The sequence below is a fragment of the Lepus europaeus genome, chromosome 17 (assembly GCF_033115175.1).
Source record: "Lepus europaeus isolate LE1 chromosome 17, mLepTim1.pri, whole genome shotgun sequence".
NCBI lineage: Eukaryota > Metazoa > Chordata > Mammalia > Lagomorpha > Leporidae > Lepus > Lepus europaeus.
In genome coordinates, this window is record NC_084843.1 from 84,165,493 (window position 1) to 84,189,287 (window position 23,795).

The 23,795-nt window shown below is 42.2% G+C and overlaps 1 protein-coding gene across 1 annotated transcript in view; it reads right to left on the minus strand.

Moving 5' to 3' along the window:
* Positions 1-23,795, minus strand: part of LOC133776098 (zinc finger protein 271-like) — a 77,781-nt gene that overhangs the window by 6,313 nt on the left and 47,673 nt on the right. Inside the window, exons 2-4 of the mRNA XM_062214802.1 lie at positions 4,347-4,403; positions 1,747-1,873; positions 1,405-1,497 (exon numbers count right to left, since the gene is read on the minus strand). Of these exons, the coding sequence (XP_062070786.1) occupies positions 1,405-1,497; positions 1,747-1,873; positions 4,347-4,382 (256 nt within the window). The 5' untranslated portion in view covers positions 4,383-4,403. The remainder of the gene's footprint in view (positions 1-1,404; positions 1,498-1,746; positions 1,874-4,346; positions 4,404-23,795) is intronic.

Consider the following 23,795-nt stretch of genomic DNA (forward strand, 5'->3'; position numbering starts at 1 on the left):
AGTGCTGCAGGCTGCAGCTATAACACACTGTACCAGAGTGTCATTCCTAGCTTCATAATTTCTGATGTCATAGCACAGAGGCTTACTCATGACCATCTCTTTTTTTTTAAGATCTATTTATTTATTTGAAAATCAGTGTTACACAGAGAAAGGAGAGGCAAAGAGAGAAAGTTCTTCCATCCAATGGTTCACTCCCCAATTGGCCACAATGGCTGAAACTGTGCTGATCTGAAGCCAGGAGCTAAGAGCTTCTTCTGGGTCTCCCTCAGGTACAGGGGTCCAAGGACTTGGACTATTTTATACTGCTTTCCCAGGCCATAGCAGAGAGCTGGATCAGAACTGGAGCAATTGGTCTCAAACCAGCGCCCATATGGGATGCTGGTGCTTCAAGCCAGGGTGTTAACCTGCTGTGCCACAGCACTGACCCTATGACCATTTTTAGCATTTACTTATTTACTTACTTGAGAGTCAGAGAGATAGAATGAGAGACAAAGAGAGAATGAAACAGAGGTTTGCCAACTATAGGCTCACTCCTCAAATGTTTCCAAAAAACTATAATTTTCTTATTTATTTGACAGGCACAGAGGAAAAAAGAAAGAGACTAAGAGAGAGTTCACATTTATTGATTAACTCCTGAGCAAGTTCTGTGCCTGGGCAAAATCATGAGTGGGAACTCAATCTGAGCAATGAGTTAGAAATAAGTTTCTGGGGCCAGCATTGTGGCATAGCAGGTAAAGCCACCACCTGCAGTGCCGACATCACTTATGGACACCAGTTTGAGTCCTAGCTGCTCCACTTCTGATCCAGCTTTCTGCTATGGCCTGGGAAAGCAGTAGAAGATGGCCCAAGTCCTTGGGTCCCTGTACCCATGTGGGAAACCTGGAAGAAGCTCCTGGCTCCTGGCATCAGATTGGTGCAGCTCCAGCCATTACAGGCAATTGGGAAGTGAACCAGTGGATGGGAGACCTCTCTCTCTCTCTTTCTCTGCCTCTCCTTCTCTCTGACTTTCAAATAAATAAATAAATCTTAAAAAAAAAAAAGAAGAAAGAAACATTAATCTTAAAAAAATAAGTTTCTGTACGTTGCCTAATTAACAAACACTGAAGGAACTAATAAGTGCATGAACGAAAAGGTATGAAAGTGTAAAGAACAAGTTAGAATTTCGGGAATGTACCAAACGTAGATAAAAGCCTTCGTAACATAAAAAAAAGATTGGATTTTTTTTTTTTTAATCAAAGAACATCTTCTCTAAGAACAAAAGTCAGAAAGATACTGGTATCTCTAAATATTCTAGAATGTCTGTGTCATCAGGAGTAAGGCTTCAGAAAAATTCATGGAAAGAGCACCAGTCAACATCTGCACACTTTTTGTCTTGGCCTCCCTGTCGCTTATGTACAGACTGACCTGAAAGGCTCTGATTCAGGCATTCTTCCACCACCCATGGCTCTGCTCCTTCCTCCAACTTGAAGATCAAGTCAGGTTTGGTAATGCATGGCCCTATTAATGAAAACAAAGTAAGACTTTGTGAAATCACTATCTTGCATTATTTAAAGGACAGCAGCTTGCTCCAGGAGCTATGCAACAAATGTTCCAATTTGAATCTTTTGCTGGATGGTAGATATTCAGATTATTCATGGGCTAAAATTCTATACCTGCCCAATATTAAACATTATAAAGAGTTCCCTTATTTCTCAAATAGCAAGAAAATGTTATCCCTGGGCATGCAATGTGATTGGTGTCACTCACCCAAGGAGAACAGGCTGCTGTAGGTCTCCAGCATCACATCTCGGTATAGGGTTTTCTGAGCATTGTTCATTTTCTGCCATTCCTCCCAGGTAAAGTACACAGCCAGGTCTTCAAATGCTATCATCTCCTGTAACATTACACTTCCAGTCAACATGTTAACTCTGTCACAAAACAAACACTGACAGTTGTGTATGAATATTAAGGAAAAAAGGAAGGATGTGGTTTCACATTAGACTTGTTGAGTGTTTAGAAAGCCACACAGAGCATTCAACAGAGTCAAACCTATGATCTATAGGCTGTGAAAAATGCCCAAGCTGGAGGGAAACAGGAGGTTCAAATCACAAAGGCCACATCTGTCAAGGGGAATTGCACAGCAGGCCAAAGAGGGGCAATATTTACTCTTGAATCGGCAATGTTAAGAAGAAGTATGTAAAAGCATTGAGGAAAAAAGGCAAAAAACAATCAGTGAAACTATGATAGGAATGAACAGAAAAGAATTTCAAGGAAAACACCATGCATATCACTTCCAATATGTCAGGGAAAAAATATATACTAAAAGACAAGGCAGACATTTAGCTTAGTGTTTACGATGCCACCGCAGAGTGCCTATGTTGGATTTCCAATGCCAGCTTCAGTTTTTAGCTCCCAGATAATGCAGACCTTGGGAAGCAGTGGTGTCACCAATGAAGGAGGCCTAGATTCCATTCCTCAATCATGTCTTCAGTCCTGCCCCAACTCTGGTATGGTTATTTAGTGAGTTGAATTAATGTGTCAAAGCTCTCTATTTCTTAGTCCATCAACTTGTTTCTCTATCAAGCTAATAAATATTTTTAAGTAAGAGAAAATACAGGTAAGACAAAGAATAGAAATTAGCTTTTGCCCTTGTCTATGATTATTCTACTGATAAACAATTGAAATAACATTATACATAATTAAAGTGAAAGCAATGGAATTACTTGCCCAAAAAGAAAACCTGGCAATGTCTGCAGTACAATCTGCACTTGTGACTCACTGAGAAAAATGCTTAGAGATTTGTTTAAGAACCTGAAATAGTCACCAGAATTGTGTTGCAGCAGGTTAAACCTCCACCATTACTGCTGGCATCCCCTGTAAACAGAAAATTTGAGTCCTGGCTGCTCCACTTCCAATCCAGCTCCCTGTTAATGTGACTGAAAGAGCAGTGAAAGATGGTCTGAGTGTTTGGATCCTTCACCAATGTGGGAGACCTAGATGGAGTTCCAGGCTCCTGGCTTTGGCCTGCCCAGTCCCAGCCATTGTGGGCATTTGGGGAATGAAACAGTAGATAGAAGATATCTCTTTCTGTCTTCCTGTCTCTCCCAATCTCTGTAACTCTGCCTCTCAAATAAATAAATAAATCTTAAAAAATAAATGAGTCTCCAGTAGATTCATTCCCCCACATATTCCTTATCCTATTCATGAATCCAATTCAGCTTCTCAAATATATTAAGGACTCTATTACTCTAACAGTTCAAAAACAAACTTAACTGATTTGTGTTTTAGCACCAGGTAACTCTTCCTCTTGCTGAATGCTAAGTGTTTACTTTATAGGTAGCACTAAAAAACTGCTCAGTATATCATCTATGTGACAATAAAGACTGTTTCAGACAACATGACCCCAAAAATGTAGCATATTGTGCTTAGTTTCAGCTCAATTCATGTAACAAATATGTATTTTGCTATAGCAACAGAAAGATGAGACCAAGCTGCATTATTATAGATGATAGTAATGTTTCATAATCATGCCAAATTCATCATTCATTTTTGTATATTCCGTGAGGACAAATTTTATTTTTTTTTCTATTTTAAAAATTTTTAAAGATTTCTTTATTTATTTGAAAGTCAGAGTTACACAGAGAGAAGAGAGGCAGAGAGAGAGAGACACACACACACAGAGAGAGAGACAGAGAGAGAGGTCTTCCATCTGCTGGTTCAGTCTCCAATTGGTTGCAATGGCTGGAGCTGCACCAATCTGAAGCCAGGAACAAGGAGCTTCTTCCAGGTCTCCCACATGGGTGAAGGGACCCAAGGACCTGGGTCATCTTCCACTGCTTTCCCAGGCAATAGTAGAGAGCTAGAGCAGAAGTGGAGCAGCTGGGTCTCAAACTGGCTCCCATATGGGATGTTGATGCTTCAGACCAGGGCGTTAACCCACTGAGCCACAGAGCCAGCCATTTTAATTAACTAGTATATTGGGGCTGGCACTGTGGCATAGTGGGTAAAGCCACTGCAGTGCTGGCATCCCGTATTTGTGCCAGTCCAAGTCCTGGTGGCTTTACTTCCAATCCAGCTCTCTGCTATGGCCTGGGAAATCAGGCCTAAGTCCTTGGGCCCCTGCACCCATGTGGGAGACTCAGAAGATTTTCCCTTCTAGCTTTGGATCAGTGCAACTCCAGCTGTTGTGGCAAACTGGGGAGTGAACCAGCAGATGGAAGACTCTCTCTCTCTCTCTCCCTCTGCCACACTGTAACTCTGATTTTCAAATAAATAAACAAATCTAAGAAAATAAATAAATAAACTAGCATTAAACTCATAAAATGAGTACTGACAAGCTGGGGAATAATTAAAAAAAAAACACTTACAGGTGATATATTAATTTTCTTTCCTCTTAGAAACATGTGGAAGACCCAGAATCATACCTGGAAGAGAAGGTGAATGGAAGTTCAAAGAAAACTCTGGAGGCCAACACTGTGGCATAATGGGTAAAGCTGCTGCCTGCAGTGCCAGCATTCCATATGGGTGCCACTTCAAGACCTGCCTGCTCAACGTACAATCTAGCTCTCTGCTATGTCCTGAGAAAGCAGTGAAACATGGTCCAAGTCCTTGGGCCACTGCATCTGCATAGGAGATCCAGAAGCTCTTGGGTCTTGGCTTTGGATTGGCTCAGCTCTGGCCTTTGCAGCAATTTGGAGGGTAAGCCAGGAGATGGAAGACTATCTCTCTCTCTCTGCAACTCTTTCAAGTAAATAAATGAAATCTTAAAAAAAAAAAAAACCTCTGGTTTTCTTCTTCACTGAACAGTGGAAAAAAGAGAATGTGATAGAATGAATAAAGAATAATAAATACATTAGCCAAGAAAACATCAGCTTCATTGTCGAGGAATAAACCTGTAAAAATGGAAATATATAGGAAAAAGCACCCACCTATATTAAGTGGCAGAGATTAAACAGAAGTTATCATTGGTTTAATGAAAGCATTATCTACAAATTTTGTAAAATAATAATGTAAAAGTAAAAAGAAACATTAAGAGTGTACAAATAAATCAGGTTATCAGAGATAAACATTATGTTGTTACTAAAAGTTTATACTAAAGAAAGTTAACAAATACACATAATGTATATTTAATGCAGTACACTTTAACAGTAATGATTTTAATTAGCATCTTTCCCTGTATTCATCCCTTCACAAAACCCTGCATTGGGGCTGGTACTGTGGCCTAGCAGGTAAAGCTGCCACCTGCAGCACTGGCATCCCATATGGGCACTGGTTCAATTCCCAGCTGCTCCACTTCTGATCCAGCTTTCTGCTATGGCCTGGGAAAGCAGTAGAAGATGGCCAAAGTCCTTGGACCCCTGCACCCATGTGGGAGACCCAGAAGAAGCTCCTGGATCCTGGCTTTGGATTGGCACAACTCTGGTCATTGCAGCCAACTGGGGAGTGAACCAGCAGATGAAAGACCACTCTTTCTCTGCCTCTCCCTCTCACTGTGTGTAACTCTTTCAAATAAATAAATAAATAAATCTTTTTTAAAAAGACCCTAAATTTCACCATTTTACTTGATTTACCCCATGAGATACCAGCAAATCTGATAGAAATAGACAATTTGTTAAAAGATTTATTTATTTGAAAGAATTACACAGAGAGAGGAGAGGCAGAGAGAGAGAGAGGGAGAGGGGAGGAAGAGGGAGAGAGAGAGGGAGGGAGAGAGAGAGAGAGGGAGAAAGAGAGGTCTTCAAACCACAGGTTCACTCCCCAGATGGTTGCAATGGCTGGAGCTGTGTAGATCCAAAGATAGGAGCCAGGGGCTTCTTCTAGGTCTCCCACATGGGAGCAGGGGCCCAAGGACTTGGGCCATCTTCCACTGTTTTCCTAGGCCATAGGAGAGAGCTGGATCAGAAGTAGAGCAGCCAAGTCTCAAACTGACACCCATATGGGAATGCTGGCACTACAGGTGGCCATCTTGTATGAGACCAGTTGTCTACAGAAATTTTAGAACCCCTTTCTGTATACCTGGTGACCCACTGGTCTTCTGTCAGACAAATCATCTTCTTTTTTTAAAAGATTTGTTTTTATTTATTTGACAGGCAGAGTTACAGAGAGAGGTAGAGACAGAGAGGTCTTCCATCCACTGGTTCACTTCCTAGATGGCCACAACAGAGCTGTGCCAATTTGAAGCCAGCAGCTTCTTTTGGGTCTCCCACACAGGTGCAGGAGCCCAAGGACTTGGGCTATCTTCTACTGCTATCTCAGGCCATAGCAGAGAGTTGGATCAGAAGAGGAGCAGCCGGGATTAGAACCGGCGCCCATGTGGGATGCTGGTGCTTCAGGCCAGGGCATTAACCTGCTGAGCCACAGTGCCAGCCACTCATCTTCTGACAAAAAAAAAAAAGTCCTTGAAAACCCGACATTATTCATCCCTTCTATGGCTTTGGAACTGAGGATCTACCACTGGTATCCTTTCCTGAACCAGCCAAGGTCTATAGGGTGTACCTGAATAAGAGATTATAATGCCTCCAATCTACAACTGTACCTATGCCACCAAGAGACAGGAACCTTTCCTGCTCTCCAAACTTCCTTTTACCCCTACACTAACATTCACAGACATAGAAACCAATCACACAGTCCTTGAGCAATATGAGGACAGTCTCAGGACCAGAAATTCTCTAAAGATGGTGGGATTTGTTGCAATGGCATATGCTGAGAAGGAAAACAAAGGAGACTTATCATCTTTGCCTGTTGACATCATGGGCAGATGAAGCTACCTTCCCTGTAAAACAGTGCACACCTCCATTAGGAAAATCAACCTCTTAGGATACAGTGGGGGTACATAAAAACGTGTGTAACCACATGAAATCCTCACATAATATTGCAATTCCTCATTAATTCCAGGCTTGGCAAATACATTTGAAAGAAACATACTATAAGTGGAGAAATTAAAATTTGGAAAGAATTTTTGGAAATTGTCATTAAATATATTATTATTTTTTCAATTCTCATAATTAAATTGTGGGGTTTTTTTTGTTTTTTTGTTTTTTTTGACAGGCAGAGTGGACAGTGAGAGAGAGACAGAAAGGTCTTCCTTTACCATTGGTTCACCCTCCAATGGCTGCTGCGGCTAGCGCACTGCAGCCAGTGCACCACGCTGATCTGAAGCCAGAAGCCAGGTGCTTCTCCTGGTCTCCCATGCAGGTGCAGGGCCCAAGGATTTGGGCCATCCTCCACTGCACTTCCAGGTCACAGCAGAGAGCTTGGACTGGAAGAGGGGCAACTGGGACAGAATCCAGTGCCATGACTAGGACTAGAACCTGGTGTGCTGGCGCCACAGGCAGAGGATTAGCCTATTGATGTCGGGGCCAGTGGCCCTGGCCCGACATGAGATGCAGCAGGCTGAGGCTGTCCCTTATCTAATCCTGTTTCCAAGACTTTTCGTCCCATATTCCTGCAGGCAGGATGTGACTTCTGATGAAGGTTTATGATGTTCTTTGCACTATCTGCAGAGCTTGTACCCTGATCATTGCTACTTTGTAAACTTGCTCTGTTCCTGTGCTATGCATGATTACACACAATGAATGTTATCTGTATGGGGCCTGGGGTATATATCCTTGTCTTTCTGTGTGCTCGCTGCTGGAGACTGAAGGGTTTCCTTAGGGAGACTGATTCCAGTCCCTCATCGCCAGGCCCCCTACTTTGGCTTGGAACGCGATGAGGCAATAAACGTGGTGATGAATTGACTGAGTGCTGTGTGTCTCCGTGTGGTTTGTCGGGTGGCCTCCGACAGCTGGTGCCATGACTCGGATTCATCTCATCCACAGGTAAGCCTCTGTAAGAGGGAAGGCTGCGGCGGTAGCAGGCCGTAGGGATTACAAGGGAGGCACATAAGCATGAGTAGGGCGTGGCAGACTAGGGCTTGCCCGGGGAGCCTCTCCTATTGCCCATGGGGAATATACAGTCACATCTAAATGTGACAAGGATATAAAGGCCTTGTTAAAAAGCGCCGGGACGCCAGTTGCAGGAGAAATGAGGGAGCAATTGGCACGTGTAGGACTTAAAAGACAAAAAATTTCTCAGGAGCCCCTCTAAGCCATAACTATGGAATATGCGCATTTAAACGTGTCAAAGTGTCCGGACTACCCATTCTATTTTTGTATTATGTACTAACTCTACCCTTATTATTGATAGAAATGCTTGGGCAGATTATGCGTGGTTGGCTTTAAAAAAAAATGTAAATCAAAATATGCCACAAATAGTTAAGATTGCACAAACCTACAAAAATGTAACAATTACAGATAGTAAGAGGCTACTATCATTATGGCTAAATGGTTACCCACTGTGTTCCATCTGCTGAAAAATTTGTTGTTTTATCAAAAGGAGATGTTACAAATATTTCATAAAACCCGAATCACTAATTTCAGAGTAATGCAAAATGTTAGCACATTTGTTAATTGGATGTACACCTCAACATGTCTGTTTAACAAGTATCAATGCCTCAGATCTCCATGCCATGGGATTGTCTAGCCAGTTCTCAGGCTGTCTGCAGCAGCTTGAGTTGTTGTATTGGAATGGTACTGTTTTTTATGTCCCTGACATGGGTGCCCAAGAAGCTAATTCTCCCTCAGTTATGTTTCAATTTAACCTTAAAACACATTGAGTATTATTGTGTTTGATTACTAAATGTATGCTTGTATGAAAAATTTGTATTGTATTCTTATAATGTGTTAATTATGTCTACCTCTCAATGCAGCCCTAGGGCCAAATGTAAGGACAAATTTTTGGAATGAAGAGGCTTGTATCTAGGTTCAGCTCTGGTGGACAAGTAACTTTGTTGCCAAATGACCTTCTCCTGCTCCTTGGGAGCCTGGCCAGTTCCCGGGGAGGAGGATAAAGGAATGTTTCTGATAAACAGGTGGGCATGCTTCGTGTCTTGGCTCTCTGGCCAAGATCCGGGACGGGACGCACTGCTTGCCTAAAATCTTGGCAATGAGCCACCCTTGTCCTTGGAGGCTTTAAGAGGGAGCCAGAACAAGCCTCTACTGCTGCTTCATCCCAGGGGAACACACAGTCAAGCTAAATGTTAAACATGCCTGTAATGATTACTAATAATGTCTGATTCTCAGTTGGATTCTTTTCCGGTGCTTTGTAAAGATTGCCTAGTGATGCCCACAACACTATAAATTCTACTAAACGTAAGTACAATGTAAACATAAATCAATTGGCTACTGTGACTGAGGTGTTCTGTGACAGTTCCTTTGATGAGGGATTAGCAAAATGGATTCACTTAAAAACAGGACATTCAGGACCTGCCGCTCTACATGGTATGTCATTATAAAAATAATCAAGGAGGGCTATGCACAAGAAATAAGGGTGCTATAAATGTGGGCAGTACAAAAAATTGTCCAAAAGTCAAAAATCAAAATAAGGCTCCTCCTGGGATTTGCCCCCGGTGCTAAAGGGGAAAGCATTGGGCCAAAAATGTCACTCCAAAACTGATAAAGAAGGTAATTCATTAAAAAACAGAGTTCAGGAAACTGGAAGTGGGGCCAGCCTCAGGCCCTCCCTACAGGGATCAGTTGACCGTCTTGCTATAGTATTATTAAAGCAATGGAGCCATGTTTATTGCAATATTTTGTTAATCTATGCTCCTTTACCATCTTTCCTCTAAATAATTTTAGTGTGCACTACAAGGCTTGCAGCGTATATTCTTGCAGATTAAACTAAAAGTAACTAAGTCTGTGCACAGCAGACAGCTAAAAAATAATTTGCTGTCCCAAATTGGTATAGTCAACAAAATCTACAAGTATACAAAGCAATGCCTTTCTTTAAAAGAAAAACTAAAGTCGCATGTGTAACCTGTAATGTTCCTGGCTAAAAAGACCCTCAGTTCACCTCTTTGGCAAAGGAATGGGCTCTCTGCTCAGAATTGAGTAAAAATTAAAATGACAAGTTACGGAGTGCACAGCCTCCACAAGTTATTAAGGTTTTACAATCGGTAAAATAAAGGGATCCTATCGCCAATCAATGATATATACCTAATCCAATACTGGTATGGGACATGGACTCCTAAGGGGTGGGTTTTTTTATGTAGCAAATATGCCTTCACATCGTTAGCCTCTAATAACTTCTGCAATTGCTCCCTGGACTGTGTGGCCCCGATGCTGACATCTGTATTTACAGTGGCGGATAGAGCGCGTCAGCAACATGCTTCACCTGAAGACTGTAATGGCAACGTCATCCTAATAGGAGAGGACACTGCCCTGGCCATGGCTGTACCAGTAGTAAGTGTTCCTGGACTGGCCTTTGGAAATAACCGTGGACTGCAAAGGCTTGCATATTTAGTGACCAAAACAATTAATCTTACTGCTACTGGACTGTCCAATATAGCCAAAGAATTGGATCAAGTTCGCTCAGGAGTGCTTTTAAACCATGCAGCTATCAATTATTTGCTGTTAAAAAATCATATAAGCTGTAAATCTGTACCTGGGGGATGTTGTTTTAACATTACTAACAATGTGCCATATATAGAGTCTGTTATTGATAAACTTAAGAGTAAAATGCAAAACATTTTTATTACTAACCCCCTAACATTTGGAGGGTTTCAATGGATTCATTGGTTATTAATGTTGACTGGACCATTACTGCTTTTCCTACTTTGTATGGGATGTTTTCCGTGTGTTCTGCATTTTATGCTGACTTCGCTATAGTCTGTATGGACTGACACTCATCATTTAAAACTTCATACCAAACCTCCTTTGTAATCAAAAATAATTGATATTTGGCTGTATGTTTCATCTCTCACCTAATGTTGGGCTGGAATGGTACTCAGAGACGGGTAAGACGCTCAGCATCCTGTACCAACCTAAGACAGGGCTCTAGGCCAAACTGCCAGAGTTACCAATGACGGGTAAGGACAGAGATGACTGAGGGCAACCTAAGACAGAGGCCATTCTCAATTAAATAAAAATGGGGGAGATGTAGGCAGCCCATAAACAAGTCATAGACAAGTCAAGGTCAGTCTTGGCTTGTGAAATTCCTAAAAGGAAAAAAGGTCACCTATTCCCATGCTCCAGAAGAATGATCAAACAAGAACGCTCCGAGTGGCAGTGGATCAGCATATCCATTCAGGAATCTTATTACTAAACCAACGGGTCAACATTCTCCAGGAAGAACTGAATCTTAGACGGGGATGTGGGGAACCCCCTGCTTGGTTCAATCTGTCGCGCTTTGCGCTACTCCATTTCCCTGGCATAACTATACTCGTCTTGCTAGTTTGTCTCGCTTTTTAGGTGCCACCTTGAACCATACCTGGGATAGTAATTTCACTCATTTGCTGCGTGAACTACGGCAAGAGATTTGGGTTCTTAACTCAACACAACTGGACACAGATATTTGGTCCCCATTCGAAGTCATCGCTGCAAAACCCCCCTCCCCTGCAATACAGCAGGTGTTGCTTGGGTTCTTGGACCAGTAGCCAGAGACGGGTAAGTGCCTTGAGGGATGGCATGCAACCTAAAACAGCGGAGGGCTGAGACTGCTCATGCAAGTCGACCCTCTGGCAAAGACGGGTAAGCTGCCACTCTGCTCAGGGGCGCCTAAGACAGGCACTGGTCCTAAAGTAAAAAAAGGAGCTGTGGGGAGCCGGCCCCCACAACCGCTGTCTTCTGCCTGCCTGCCTAGCTCTGCCTGTAGACTGATGTGAAGTAAAACAACCAAACGTTCCCACCGTTCCAATGTGCGCAGAGAGGCTATCAAAAGGACAGTTCATACCCTCAAGGACACTCTCTAAAACAGGGGGCTGCGGTATGTGATATGCCGTGGAAGCCTCGGTCTCTCTCTTCCTAACTGCCTCATTGACCGCTTGCTCCTACACTGTTCTTAGGGTGGACCGGTAGTCAAGGACGGGTAAGCACTTGCAGGCTTCTCTAGCAACCTAAGACAGACGGCAGGACATGCCTCCTGTATCCTTGATGATGGGTAAGCAGAGTAAGCGCTGCGGGGCACCTAAGACAGGCACGAGTCCATGCCATTCAGCGTTTAACGCAAGGGACTTGTGGGGGATGGATCCTCCCCCGCGGCCCTCTGGACAGTGTAGACACCGGTTACCATAAACACCAGGCCATTCTTGTACAAACAAGAAGGGGGAGATGTCGGGGCCAGTGGCCCTGGCCCGACATGAGATGCAGCAGGCTGAGGCTGTCCCTTATCTAATCCTGTTTCCAAGACTTTTCGTCCCATATTCCTGCAGGCAGGATGTGACTTCTGATGAAGGTTTATGATGTTCTTTGCACTATCTGCAGAGCTTGTACCCTGATCATTGCTACTTTGTAAACTTGCTCTGTTCCTGTGCTATGCATGATTACACACAATGAATGTTATCTGTATGGGGCCTGGGGTATATATCCTTGTGTTTCTTGGTGCTCGCTGCTGGAGACTGAAGGGTTTCCTTAGGGAGACTGCCTCCAGTCCCTCATGGCCAGGCCCCCTACTTTGGCCTGGAACGCGATGAGGCAATAAACGTGGTGATAAATTGACTGAGTGCTGCGTGTCTCTGTGTGGTTTGTCGGGTGGCCTCCGACATATTGAGCCACAGCACTGGCCAAATTGTGGTTCTAAAACCCTCAAATACTTCTACAGATATTTAGAAAAAAATCTCCAAGGACTCTTTTTAACTTTAGCGCTTAAAAAAGAAAATAATATCCCTGAATAAATCATTTTTAATCCTTTAAAATGATGCTTGACCTTATCCACTAAAACAATTTGTGGACCATCAATGGATCATATTTCACAGTAAAATAGTAATAATTTGGTGGATTAATATGGCTGGAAAACAGGGTGAATGCCTTATAAAATCTTTGTGAATATTTAAAACTGTACTATCTAGTAATTCTTTGCATAAAACATCCTGAAATTCATCTACCCATCAAATCCAGTTATCTGTATATTTTTAACAAAGCTATATCAAAAAAAAAAAACTGCACTTAAGTAGTTGTTTCTGCCACAAATTAGACAAAGAGACAAATATTAGGGTATCATGGAGCTCCTGCTTTTACTCCTCTTCTTGTCTAAGCGAGAACTGGCATGAAATTATAGTCAAACTCTTGAGGATTTAAGTGATGGTCTCATGGACCATTGACTGTTGGCCCACAGCTATTGGTCATTTTTTTTATGTATAGTGTATGGATTGTACTATTGAAATGCCTATACCATCACTGATCTGGTAATTGCCTTTCAATGACTTCATTCTACAAATTGAACAGCCTCAGTTTTGAACTTCTATCTTAAATAACTTCATCTCAGACCCAGAAGAAAATTATTACTTAGTTCCCAGCATCATACAATGTAAACAGAAAAAGAAGTTGTAGGCATCAAACAAGAATAGTATCATGAAATAGTGGATTCTCTTGTCCTTTCTAAAAATTATTGCTCCCTATAGTGGTAGCTACACACTTCTGACAGCAGGAGTTGCTGATTTTAGAATTAAGGTTGAAAATTCTGTGGCGATTCCTGAGAAGAAAGTGGGAAGGCAACACACAACTCAATTGTTGTTGATTGATCTTTTACAACTCATTTCCTCTCACTGGTTTTAAATACACTTTTTTTTTTTAATTTTACAGGTAGCATTATAGTGAGAGAGAGAGACAGAAAGAAAGGTCTTTCTTCTGTTGGTTCACTCCCCAAATGGCCGGGATAGCCAGTACTGCACTGATCTGAAGCCAGGAGCCAGGTACTTCTTCCTGGTCTCCCATGTGGGTGCAGGGGACCAAGCACATGGGCCATCCTCCACTGCCCTCCTGGGCCACAGCAGAGAGCTGGACTGGAAGAGGGGCAACAGGGACTAGAACCTGGTGCCCATATGGGATGCCATTGCCACAGGTGGAGGATCAACCAAGTGAGCCACGGCGCCAACCCCTATATACACCTTCTGAGTAATGACCAGCATTTATAGTTTCAAGCACTTAGAAATAGGAACTCTAATATCTGATTTTACTGAATCAATAATGAAAAATATAGTCCCTAAGATATAAAGAGAGTGATGATCACAGAGTGAAAGTAATTCAGGATCCTACAAGGACTAAATTTGAGTTCAAGCTTGAGCTACTTATCACTGATAGAAATATCACTAATAGAAACAGTGTTGTCTGATCAAGTTTTACTAGATGGGAATGGCATCCCATATTTGTGCCAGTTGTGTTCCAATCTCTCCACTCCTGATCCATCTCCCTGCTATTGAAACTGGGAAATTAACAGCAAAAGATGGCTCAAGTATGTGGGCCTCTGCCCACACCGCAGTGCCAGCCCTAATAAATCTTCTGAAAAAACTAAAGAAGAAAAATGTAAAAATCTATAAATTATAGTTGTATATAGGTGTACATTTTTGAAAATATATAATTTCGCCGGCGCCGTGGCTCACTAGGCTAATCCTCCGCCTTGCGGCGCTGGCACACTAGGTTCTAGTCCCGGTCGGGGCACCGATCCTGTCCCGGTTGCCCCTCTTCCAGGCCAGCTCTCTGCTGTGGCTAGGGAGTGCAGTGGAGGATGGCCCAAGTCCTTGGGCCCTGCACCCCATGGGAGACCAGGAGAAGCACCTGGCTCCTGCCATCAGATCAGCGCGGTGCGCCGGCCGCAGCGCGCCTACCGTGGCAGCCATTGGAGGGTGAACCAACGGCAAAGGAAGACCTTTCTCTCTGTCTCTCTCTCTCACTGTCCACTCTGCCTGTCAAAAAAATAAAAAAAAAAGAAAATATATAATTTCATCCTTTTAGACATCTAAAATTTATTTTTAAATTATACAATTTAAAAAATAAAAAGACATTGATTCTTATGTCTCTTCAGCATAAGACATCAACTTTCCCAGGTTCTAGATGCACTTATTCACAGAGTTTCATAGGTGTAATCAGTAATGTGGCTCAAATAACAGTCTTACCCAGGGACACCCCTAAATTTAAACAGGGTACTCAATACCATTTTAGAAAAGTTCCAAAATATGTATCAGGAGAAAAAAATAATTTATTTGGTACATCTCATTTTAATTATACTATTACCTAAATTTCCAATAGTCAGATGTACTCAAAAAATCCCACAGGTGGGAGAGATGGCCTAACACAGCAAGTAATTATTAAAATAAAAATTTTAAGCTACAACCTAACTAGGGAAAATAACACTCCACAGATCCCAAACTAAAATAATTAAGATGACATAATAGTAGACAAAGATGGCTGAATAGTGAGGGCGTGCACCGATAGTCTGGGAAAAGATAGTTTAATAAAAGTGGAATTACTGTAGCCTCAGGAAAAGGCTCAGGGAAAAATTGCAGAGGAAACTTTCCCAGATCTAGTGGATGTGACACGGAGGACCTATGGGGAGAGCGAGGTCACCCACCGCGTGGAAGCCCAGCCCTGCCTAGCCGCCGCTCATTGGGTCCACCACTCGTCGGGAGCCACCGCTCGTCAGGCACCACTGCACCAGCCACCACCACCCTTCCCCCAGCCCACCCTGGGATGGACACTGAGACACGCATGACCGAGTGGGGGAGGAAATAAAAAATGGAACAGAGTGAGTAGCACCTGTGGAAAGAGTGCGCGATTCAGGGGGACTAATTGAGGGACTAAACAATCCAGGAACCCCCCCAAAATCGGAGCTGCAGTGGGCGGGAAGCAGCCATCTTGCTTATTTACATTCAGGCTTACAGGAGAGCTGCTTCCCCACCACACTAACCTTTGGGGGCGGAGCCCAAAGGTGGAGTGGAGCAACAGGACACCTTGCACAGGGGCAGGCAGGCAGTGAGGGAGGGCAGCTCAAAGCCCTGACACCAATCTACTCAAGTTACCAGGAAAAAAAAAAATCTGAATAGCGCCCACAGGAAGAGAGCAGGATCTAGGGGGTGAACTGAGGGGATCAAAAATGCCAGGATCCTTAGGAACTGCTCAACCCACAATCAGAGCTGCAGCAGGCAGAGTGCAACCATCCTGTTTGTTTACATTTGGGCTTAAAGGAGCCTGGCCTCTGCTCCAAAGGGGGAAGCAGCAGGAGCGGAGTCCAAAGGTGGTCTGGAGCTACTTGACACTCCTCCCACTGGAGGTGCAGTGAGAAAGAGTGGCTGACCAACGAACCCAAGGCACATAAGGGTGAACATAGGAACAAGGAAACTGGCCCCTAAGGGGCAGAGATTGGCACCTCAAAGCCCTGACACCAACCCACGCAAGCTACAAAAAAAAATAAAAATAAAATAAATAAATAAAATTTAAAAAAAAAACAAATAAACAAACTCTAGAAGGCAGAGCAGCCTGCTTACACTGGATATTGGTACAAACTCACAGCAGTGAATAGCAGAGGGAAATCAACCTGAAAAACCACCCAGACAGAATGCCAAAAAACAAAACAAAAACCCACAATAAGAATATAGAAGAACATATAAACTCGCCAATGGAGCAGACTAAACCAACCATAACAGAGGCTGAAGAGAAGAATTTGAAACCATGCCAGAAAAAGAATTCAGAAAATTAATAATCAGATTACTTAGAAATAATGAGAAACAGTGTCGAGAGCTGAACGAAAAACAAGCCCAAGGATTAGAGATCCTAAAGAGAAGCCAGAATGAAATACTGGAAATGAAAAACTCAATTGACCATATAAAAAACACCATGGAATCCCTCGGAAATCGAACAGATGAAATAGAAGATCGAATATCAGAATTTGAAGACAAACTTCCAGAAATAATACAGTCAGTTCAAACACGGGAAAAAGAAATTAAAAAATTAAAAAATACGGTTGGAGACCTACAAGATTCAATCAAATGGTGTAATGTTCGGATAATAGGAGTCCCTGAAGGGGTGGAAAGAGAGAATGGATTGGAAGGTGTTTTCAATGAAATAATATCAGAAAACTTCAAACAGAGGCAGCTAGACAAAAACACCCAAATACAGCAGATAACCAGGACTCTGTATAGGGTAGACCAGAAGAGAAATTCACGGCGACACATTGTGGCAACACTCAGCTCAGTGACACACAAAGAACAAATCCTAAAATGTGCCAGAGAAAAATGACAAATCACATTCAGGGTTAAGTTAATCAGACTCACCCCAGACTTCTCATCGCAAACACTACAGGCAAGGAGACAATGGCATGATATATTTCAAGTTTTAAAAGACAAACAATGCCAACCTAGAATACTATACCCTGCAAAGCTATCATTTATGAATGAAGGGGAAATAAAGATCTTCCAAGACAAACAGAAACTGAAAGAATTTGTATCCATGCGTCCAACCCTACAACACTTGCTCAAAGATGTGCTGCACACAGAAATACAAAAACAAGAACTTCACTACAAAAAAAAGCGAATGTAGAGTAACCTACAAACAAAGTTCAAAATACATAAACAGCTCATTTCAGGAAACATGAATGGGAAAAGACAGTACTTAACAGTAATCACATGAATGTGAATGGTCTTAACTCTACAACCAAGAGACATAGACTAGCTGATTGGATCAAAAAAGAGAATCCATGTATATGCTACCTTCAGGAGACACACCTTATCAGCAAAGATGCACACAGACTGAAAGTGAAAGGATGGAAAAAGATACTCCAAGCTAATGGAAATCACAAAAGAGCTGGTGTGGCCATCCTAATATCAGACAAAATAGACTTTAACATAAAAACTATTAAAAGAGACAGAGAAGGGCACTATATAATGATTAAAGGACCTATCCAACATGAAGACATTACTATTATAAATGTATACACACCTAATTATAAGGCACCTGGCTACTGAAAGAATTACTAAAGGACTTAGAGGGGGATATAGATTCAAATACAATAGTAACAGGGGACTTCAACACCCCACCCTCACCAATGGACAGATCAACCAGACAGAAATTCAACAAGGAAACAACAGAGCTAATTGACACTATAGACCAAATAGACCTAATAGATATCTTCAGAACCTTCCACCCCACTGCCACAGAGTTCACGTATTTCTCCCCAGTACATGGAACATTCTCTAGGATTGACCATATGCTAGGCCATAAAGGGAGCCTCAACAAATTCAAAAAAATTGAAACTATACCATGCAGCTTCTCAGACCATAGCGCAGTGAAACTCGAAATCAACAACCCAAGAATCTCTACACCATATGCAAATATATGGAGAATGGACAACATGATCCTAAACGAACAGTGGGTCATCAAAGAAATTAAAAGAGAAATCAAAAGATTTCTGGAAACAAATGAAAGTGATAACACAACCTATCAAAACCTGTGGGACACAGCAAAAGCAGTACTAAGAGGAAAGTTTATAGCAATTGGTGCCTACATCAAGCAGCTAGAAAGGAACCAAACAAATGAACTCTCCATGCACCTCAAGGATTTAGAAAAACAGAAACAAATCAAGCCCAAATCCAGAAGGAGGAAAGAAATACTAAAGATCAGAGAAGAAATAAACAGAATTGAAACAAACAAACAAAAAAACAATACAAAAGATCAACAAAACCAGGAGCTGGTTTTTGAAAAAAATAAACAAAATCGACACACCATTGGCCCAACTAATCAAAAAAAGGAGAGAGAAGACCCAAATCTGTAAAATCAAAGATAGTAATGGAAATGTAACAACAGACGCAACAGAAATTAAAAAAAAAAAATCATTAGAAACCACTACAAAGAGATGTATGCTAACAAATTGCGGAAGAAATGGATAGATTCCTGGACACATACAACCTTCCTAAACTGAGCCATGAAGATATAGAAAATATAAACAGACCCATAACCATGAAAGAAATTGAATCAGTAATAAATGCACTACCAAAAAAGAAGAGCCCAGGACCAGATGGCTTCACTGCTGAATTTTACCAGACATTTAGGGAACAACTAACCCCAGTTCTTCTCAAATTATTCAAAACAATTGAAAGGGAGGGAACCCTCCCAAATTCTTTCTACAAAGCCAATATCACCTTAATTCCTAAGCCCAGAAAAGACACAACAGAGAAAGAAAACTACAGACCTATCTCCCTGATGAACATAGATGCAAAAATACTCAACAAAATTCTGGCAAACCGAATCCAACTGCACATCAGAAAGATCATTCACCCGGACCAAGTGGGATTTATCCCTGGTATGCAAGGATGGTTCAATATTCGAAAGTCAATCAATGTAATACATCACATTAATAAATTGAGAAACAAAAACCATATGATTCTCTCAATAGATGCAGAGAAAGCATTTGACAAAATACAACACCCTTTCATGATGAAAACCCTAAGCAAATTGGGGTTAGAAGGAACATTCCTCAACACAATTAAGGCAGTCTATGATAAACCAATGGCCAGCATCATATTAAATGGGGAAAAGTTTGAGGCATTTCCATTGAAAACTGGCACCAAACAGGGATGCCCACTCTCACCACTGCTCTTCAATATAGTCCTAGAAGTGTTAGCCAGGGCCATCAGGCAAGAAAATGAAATTAAAGGGATACAAATGGGAAAGGAGGAAGTTAAACTATCCCTCTTTGCAGATGACATGGTACTATATATAGGGGACCTGAAAAACTCCTATAAAAGACTATTGGAACTCATAGAAGAGTTTGGTAAAGTAGCAGGATACAAAGTCAATGCGCAGAAATCAACAGCCTTTGTATACACTGATAATGCCAGGGCCGAGGAAGAACTTCTAAGATCAATCCCATTCACAATAGCCACAAAAACAATAAATTACCTTGGAATAAATTTAACCAAGGATGTCAAGACCTCTATGATGAAAATTAAAAAACACTAAAGAAAGAAATAGAAGATGACACAAAAAAATGGAAAAAACCTGCCATGCTCATGGATTGGAAGAATCAATGTCATCAAAATGTCCATTCTCCCAAAAGCAATTTACAAGTTCAACGCAATACCAATCAAAATACCAATGTCATTCTTCAAAGACCTAGAAAAAACAATGCTGAAATTCATATGGAGAAACAGGAGACCGAGAATAGCTAAAGCAATTCTTTACAATAAAAACAAGGCTGGAGGCATCACAATTCCAGACTTCAAGACATACTACAGGGCAGTTATAATCAAAACAGCCTGGTACTGGTACAAAAACAGATGGATAGACCAATTGAACAGAATAGAAACACCGGAGATCAATCCAAACATCTATAACCAACTCATATTCGACAAAGGACCTAAAACCAACCCCTGGAACAAGGACAGCCTCTTCAACAAATGGTGCTGGGAAAACTGGATGTCCACATGTCAAAGTATGAAGCAAAACCCCTACCTTACACCTTATACAAAAATCCACTCAACATGGATCAAAGAACTAGAGATGTGCCATGACACCATGAAACTAATCAAGAGCATAGGGAAAACCCTTCAAGATATTGGAACAGGCGAAGAATTCCTGGAGAAGACCCCAGAGGCACGGGTAATCAGAGATAAAATAAACAAATGGGATTACCTCAAATTGAAGAGTTTCTTTACAGCAAAGGAAACAGTCAAGAAAGTGAAGAGGCAACCAACAGAATGGGAGACGTTATTCGCAAATTACACAACAGATAAAGGATTAACAACTAGAATCTACAAAATGATCAAAAAACACCACAGAATCAAAACAAACAACCCAATAAAAAAATGGGCCAAGGACCTTAACAGACATTTTTCCATTTTTTTTTTTTTGACAGGCAGAGTGGACAGAGAGAGAGAGAGACACAGAAAGGTCTTCCTTTGCCATTGGTTCACCCTCCAATGGCTGCCACAGTTAGCGCACCGCGGTCAGCGCACAGCGCTGATCCGATGGCAGGAGCCAGGTGCTTCTCCTGGTCTCCCATGGGGTGCAGGGCCCAAGCACTTGGGCCATCCTCCACTGCACTCCCTGGCCAGAGCAGAGAGCTGGCCTGGAAGAGGGGCAACCGGGACAGAATCCGGTGCCCCGACCGGGACTAGAACCCAGTGTGCCGGTGCCGCAAGGCAGAGGATTAGCCTAGTGAGCTGCGGCACCGGCTACAGACATTTTTCAAAAGAGGAAATTCAAAGGGCCAACAGACACATGAAAAAATGCTCAGGATCCCTAGCCATCAGGGAAATGCAGATCAAAACCACAATGAGGTTTCACCTCACCCTGGTTAGATTGGCTTACATACAGAAATCAACCAACAACAGATGCTGGCGAGGGTGCGGGGAAAAAGGGACACTAATTCACTGTTGGTGGGAATGCAAACTGGTAAAGCCACTATGGAAGACAGTTTGGAGAATCCTCAGAAACCTGAATATAGCACTACCACAGGACCCAGTCATCCCACTCCTTGGAATTTACCCAAATGGAGTTAAAGGGGATAAAAAAAGAGCCATTTGCACCTCGATATTTGTTGCAGCTCAATTCACAATAGCTAAGACATGGAATCAACCTAAATGTCCATCAATGGATGACTGGATAAAGAAACTATGGGATATGTACTCTATGGAATACTATACAGCAGTAAAAAACAATGAAATCCGGGAATTTACAACAAAATGGAGGAAGCTGGAAAACATCATGCTGAGTGAAATAAGCCAGTCCCAAAGGGACAAATATCATATGTTCTCCCTGATTGATGGCAACTAAATGAGCATCTAAAATGATACCCATTGAAGTGAAATGGACACTATGAGAGACAATGACATGATCAGCCCTTGTCTAGACTGTTGAGGAACAACTTACTATTTTATTCCTTTTAGTATTTTTGTTGTTGTTGTTGTTGTTGCTAAGTGAAATGGACACTATGAGAGACAATGACAGGACCAGCCCTTGTCTAGACTGTTGAGGAACAACTTACTATTTTTTAAAATTTTTTTTTAATTTATTTGACAGGTAGAGTTATAGACAGTGAGAGACAGAGAGAAAGGTCTTCCCTCCATTGGTTCACTCCCCAAATGGCTGCCATGGCCAGTGCTGCACCGATCTGAAGCCAGGAGCCAGATGCTTTCTCCCGGTCTCCCATGCAGGTGCAGGGGCCCAAGCACTTGGGCCATCCTCCACTACCCTCCCAGGCCACAGCAGAGAGCTGGACTGGAAGAGGAGGAACCAGGACTAGAACCTGGTGCCCATATGGGATGCTTGGTGCCACAAGCAGAGGATTAGCCAAGTGAGCCATGGCGCCGGCCCCAACTTACTATTTTATTCCTTTTAGTATTTTTGTTGGTGGTGGTGTTGTTGTTGCTCTGTTTGTTCTACATAAGACCACTGGTTGAACTCTGTAATCAATGCACAATCATTCTTAGGTGTTTAAAATTAACAGAAAAGTGATCTCTGTTAAACATAAGAGTGGGAATAAGAGAGGGAGGAGATATATAGGTTGGCACATGCTCACTCGGACTTACCTCCAATGGTGGAACTAGAAATGTGCCAGGGGATTTCAAATCAATCTTACCAAGGAGGCAGGTACCAATGTCAGCGCACTTGGTAAAGTGATAAGTATAAATACACAACTGATCAAAAAGATAGGGTATGTGTCAAAGAGATTTCACAATTAAGACCAGTGTAAGCAAATAATAAAGGATAGAATCAAAAGGGAGAGTATGATCCTGTGGTGGAAGCAGGACACACAGCAACTCATAGAATGGCAAATGACCAAAACAACACTCCTGCCTCAGAATCAACCCTTGGGACATTCGGATCTGGCTAAAAGGTCCATGAGAGTCTCACAGGCATGGAAAGCTATGACATGGTGGCAAAAAGCAATCTAAATGAAAGATCCTGGTGAACAAGACCCCAGCAGAAGGAACAGGCCATCGAGGAGAGAGGCGCCTTTCTCTGAAGGGAGGAAGGAACCTCCACTGTGATACGGCCTTGACTAAACAAGTTCAGAGTTGGTGAACTCAAGGGGCTTCCACAGCCTAGACAGCTTATAGCAAGAGTCTCGGGTGATTGCTGACGTCATAAATAAGAGTGCCAATTGTTAAATCAACAATGGGAATCACTGGGTTCATGCTCCCCATGTAGGATCTCTGTCCTTAATGTGTTTTACTATGAAACGTAAAAACACTACTAGTCTAACAGTACCCTATACCTTGGGCGGTTGTGTGAGTGCAGCCTGTTGAAATCCTTGCTTAGTATATACTAAGTTGATCTTCAGTATATGAAGGTAATTGAAAATGAAACTCGATAAGGGGCGGGATGGGAGAGGGAGAGGGATAGGGGAGGGCCACGGGAGGGAGGAGGTTGGGGGGGGAAGCCACAACAATACAAATGTTGCACTTTGTAAATTCACATTTATGAAATAAAAATAAAATAAAATAAAATAAACCTGTAGACAAATTTGAAAAAAATAAAAAGATGGTCGGCGGCAAGATGGCGGAATAGGAAGGGAGCACATTGATAGTTCAGCAAGACACACAGGTTAATAAAAGTGGAGATACTGCAGGGTCAAGGAAGAGTAGGGGAAGAAACAGCAGCGGAAACTCTTCCGGCAGTGAGATACTAGCAGAAAATTTCCCAGGTTTGGAGAAGGACAGAGGCATCTTAGTACAGGAAGCTTATAGAACCCCTAATAAACATGACCAAAAGAGATCCTCACCACAACACATTGTAATCAAACTCACCACAGTGAAACATAAAGAAAAGATTCTAAAAGGTGCAAGAGAGAAACGTCAGATTACTCTCAGAGGATCTCCAATTAGACTCACAGCAGACTTCTCATCAGAAACCCTACAAGCTAGAAGGGAATGGCGAGATATAGCCCAGGTACTAAGAGAGAAAAACTGCCAGCCCAGAATATTATATCCTGCAAAGCTCTCATTTGTGAATGAAGGTGAAATTAAGACTTTTCATAGCAAACAGAAACTGAAAGAATTTGTTGCCACTCAT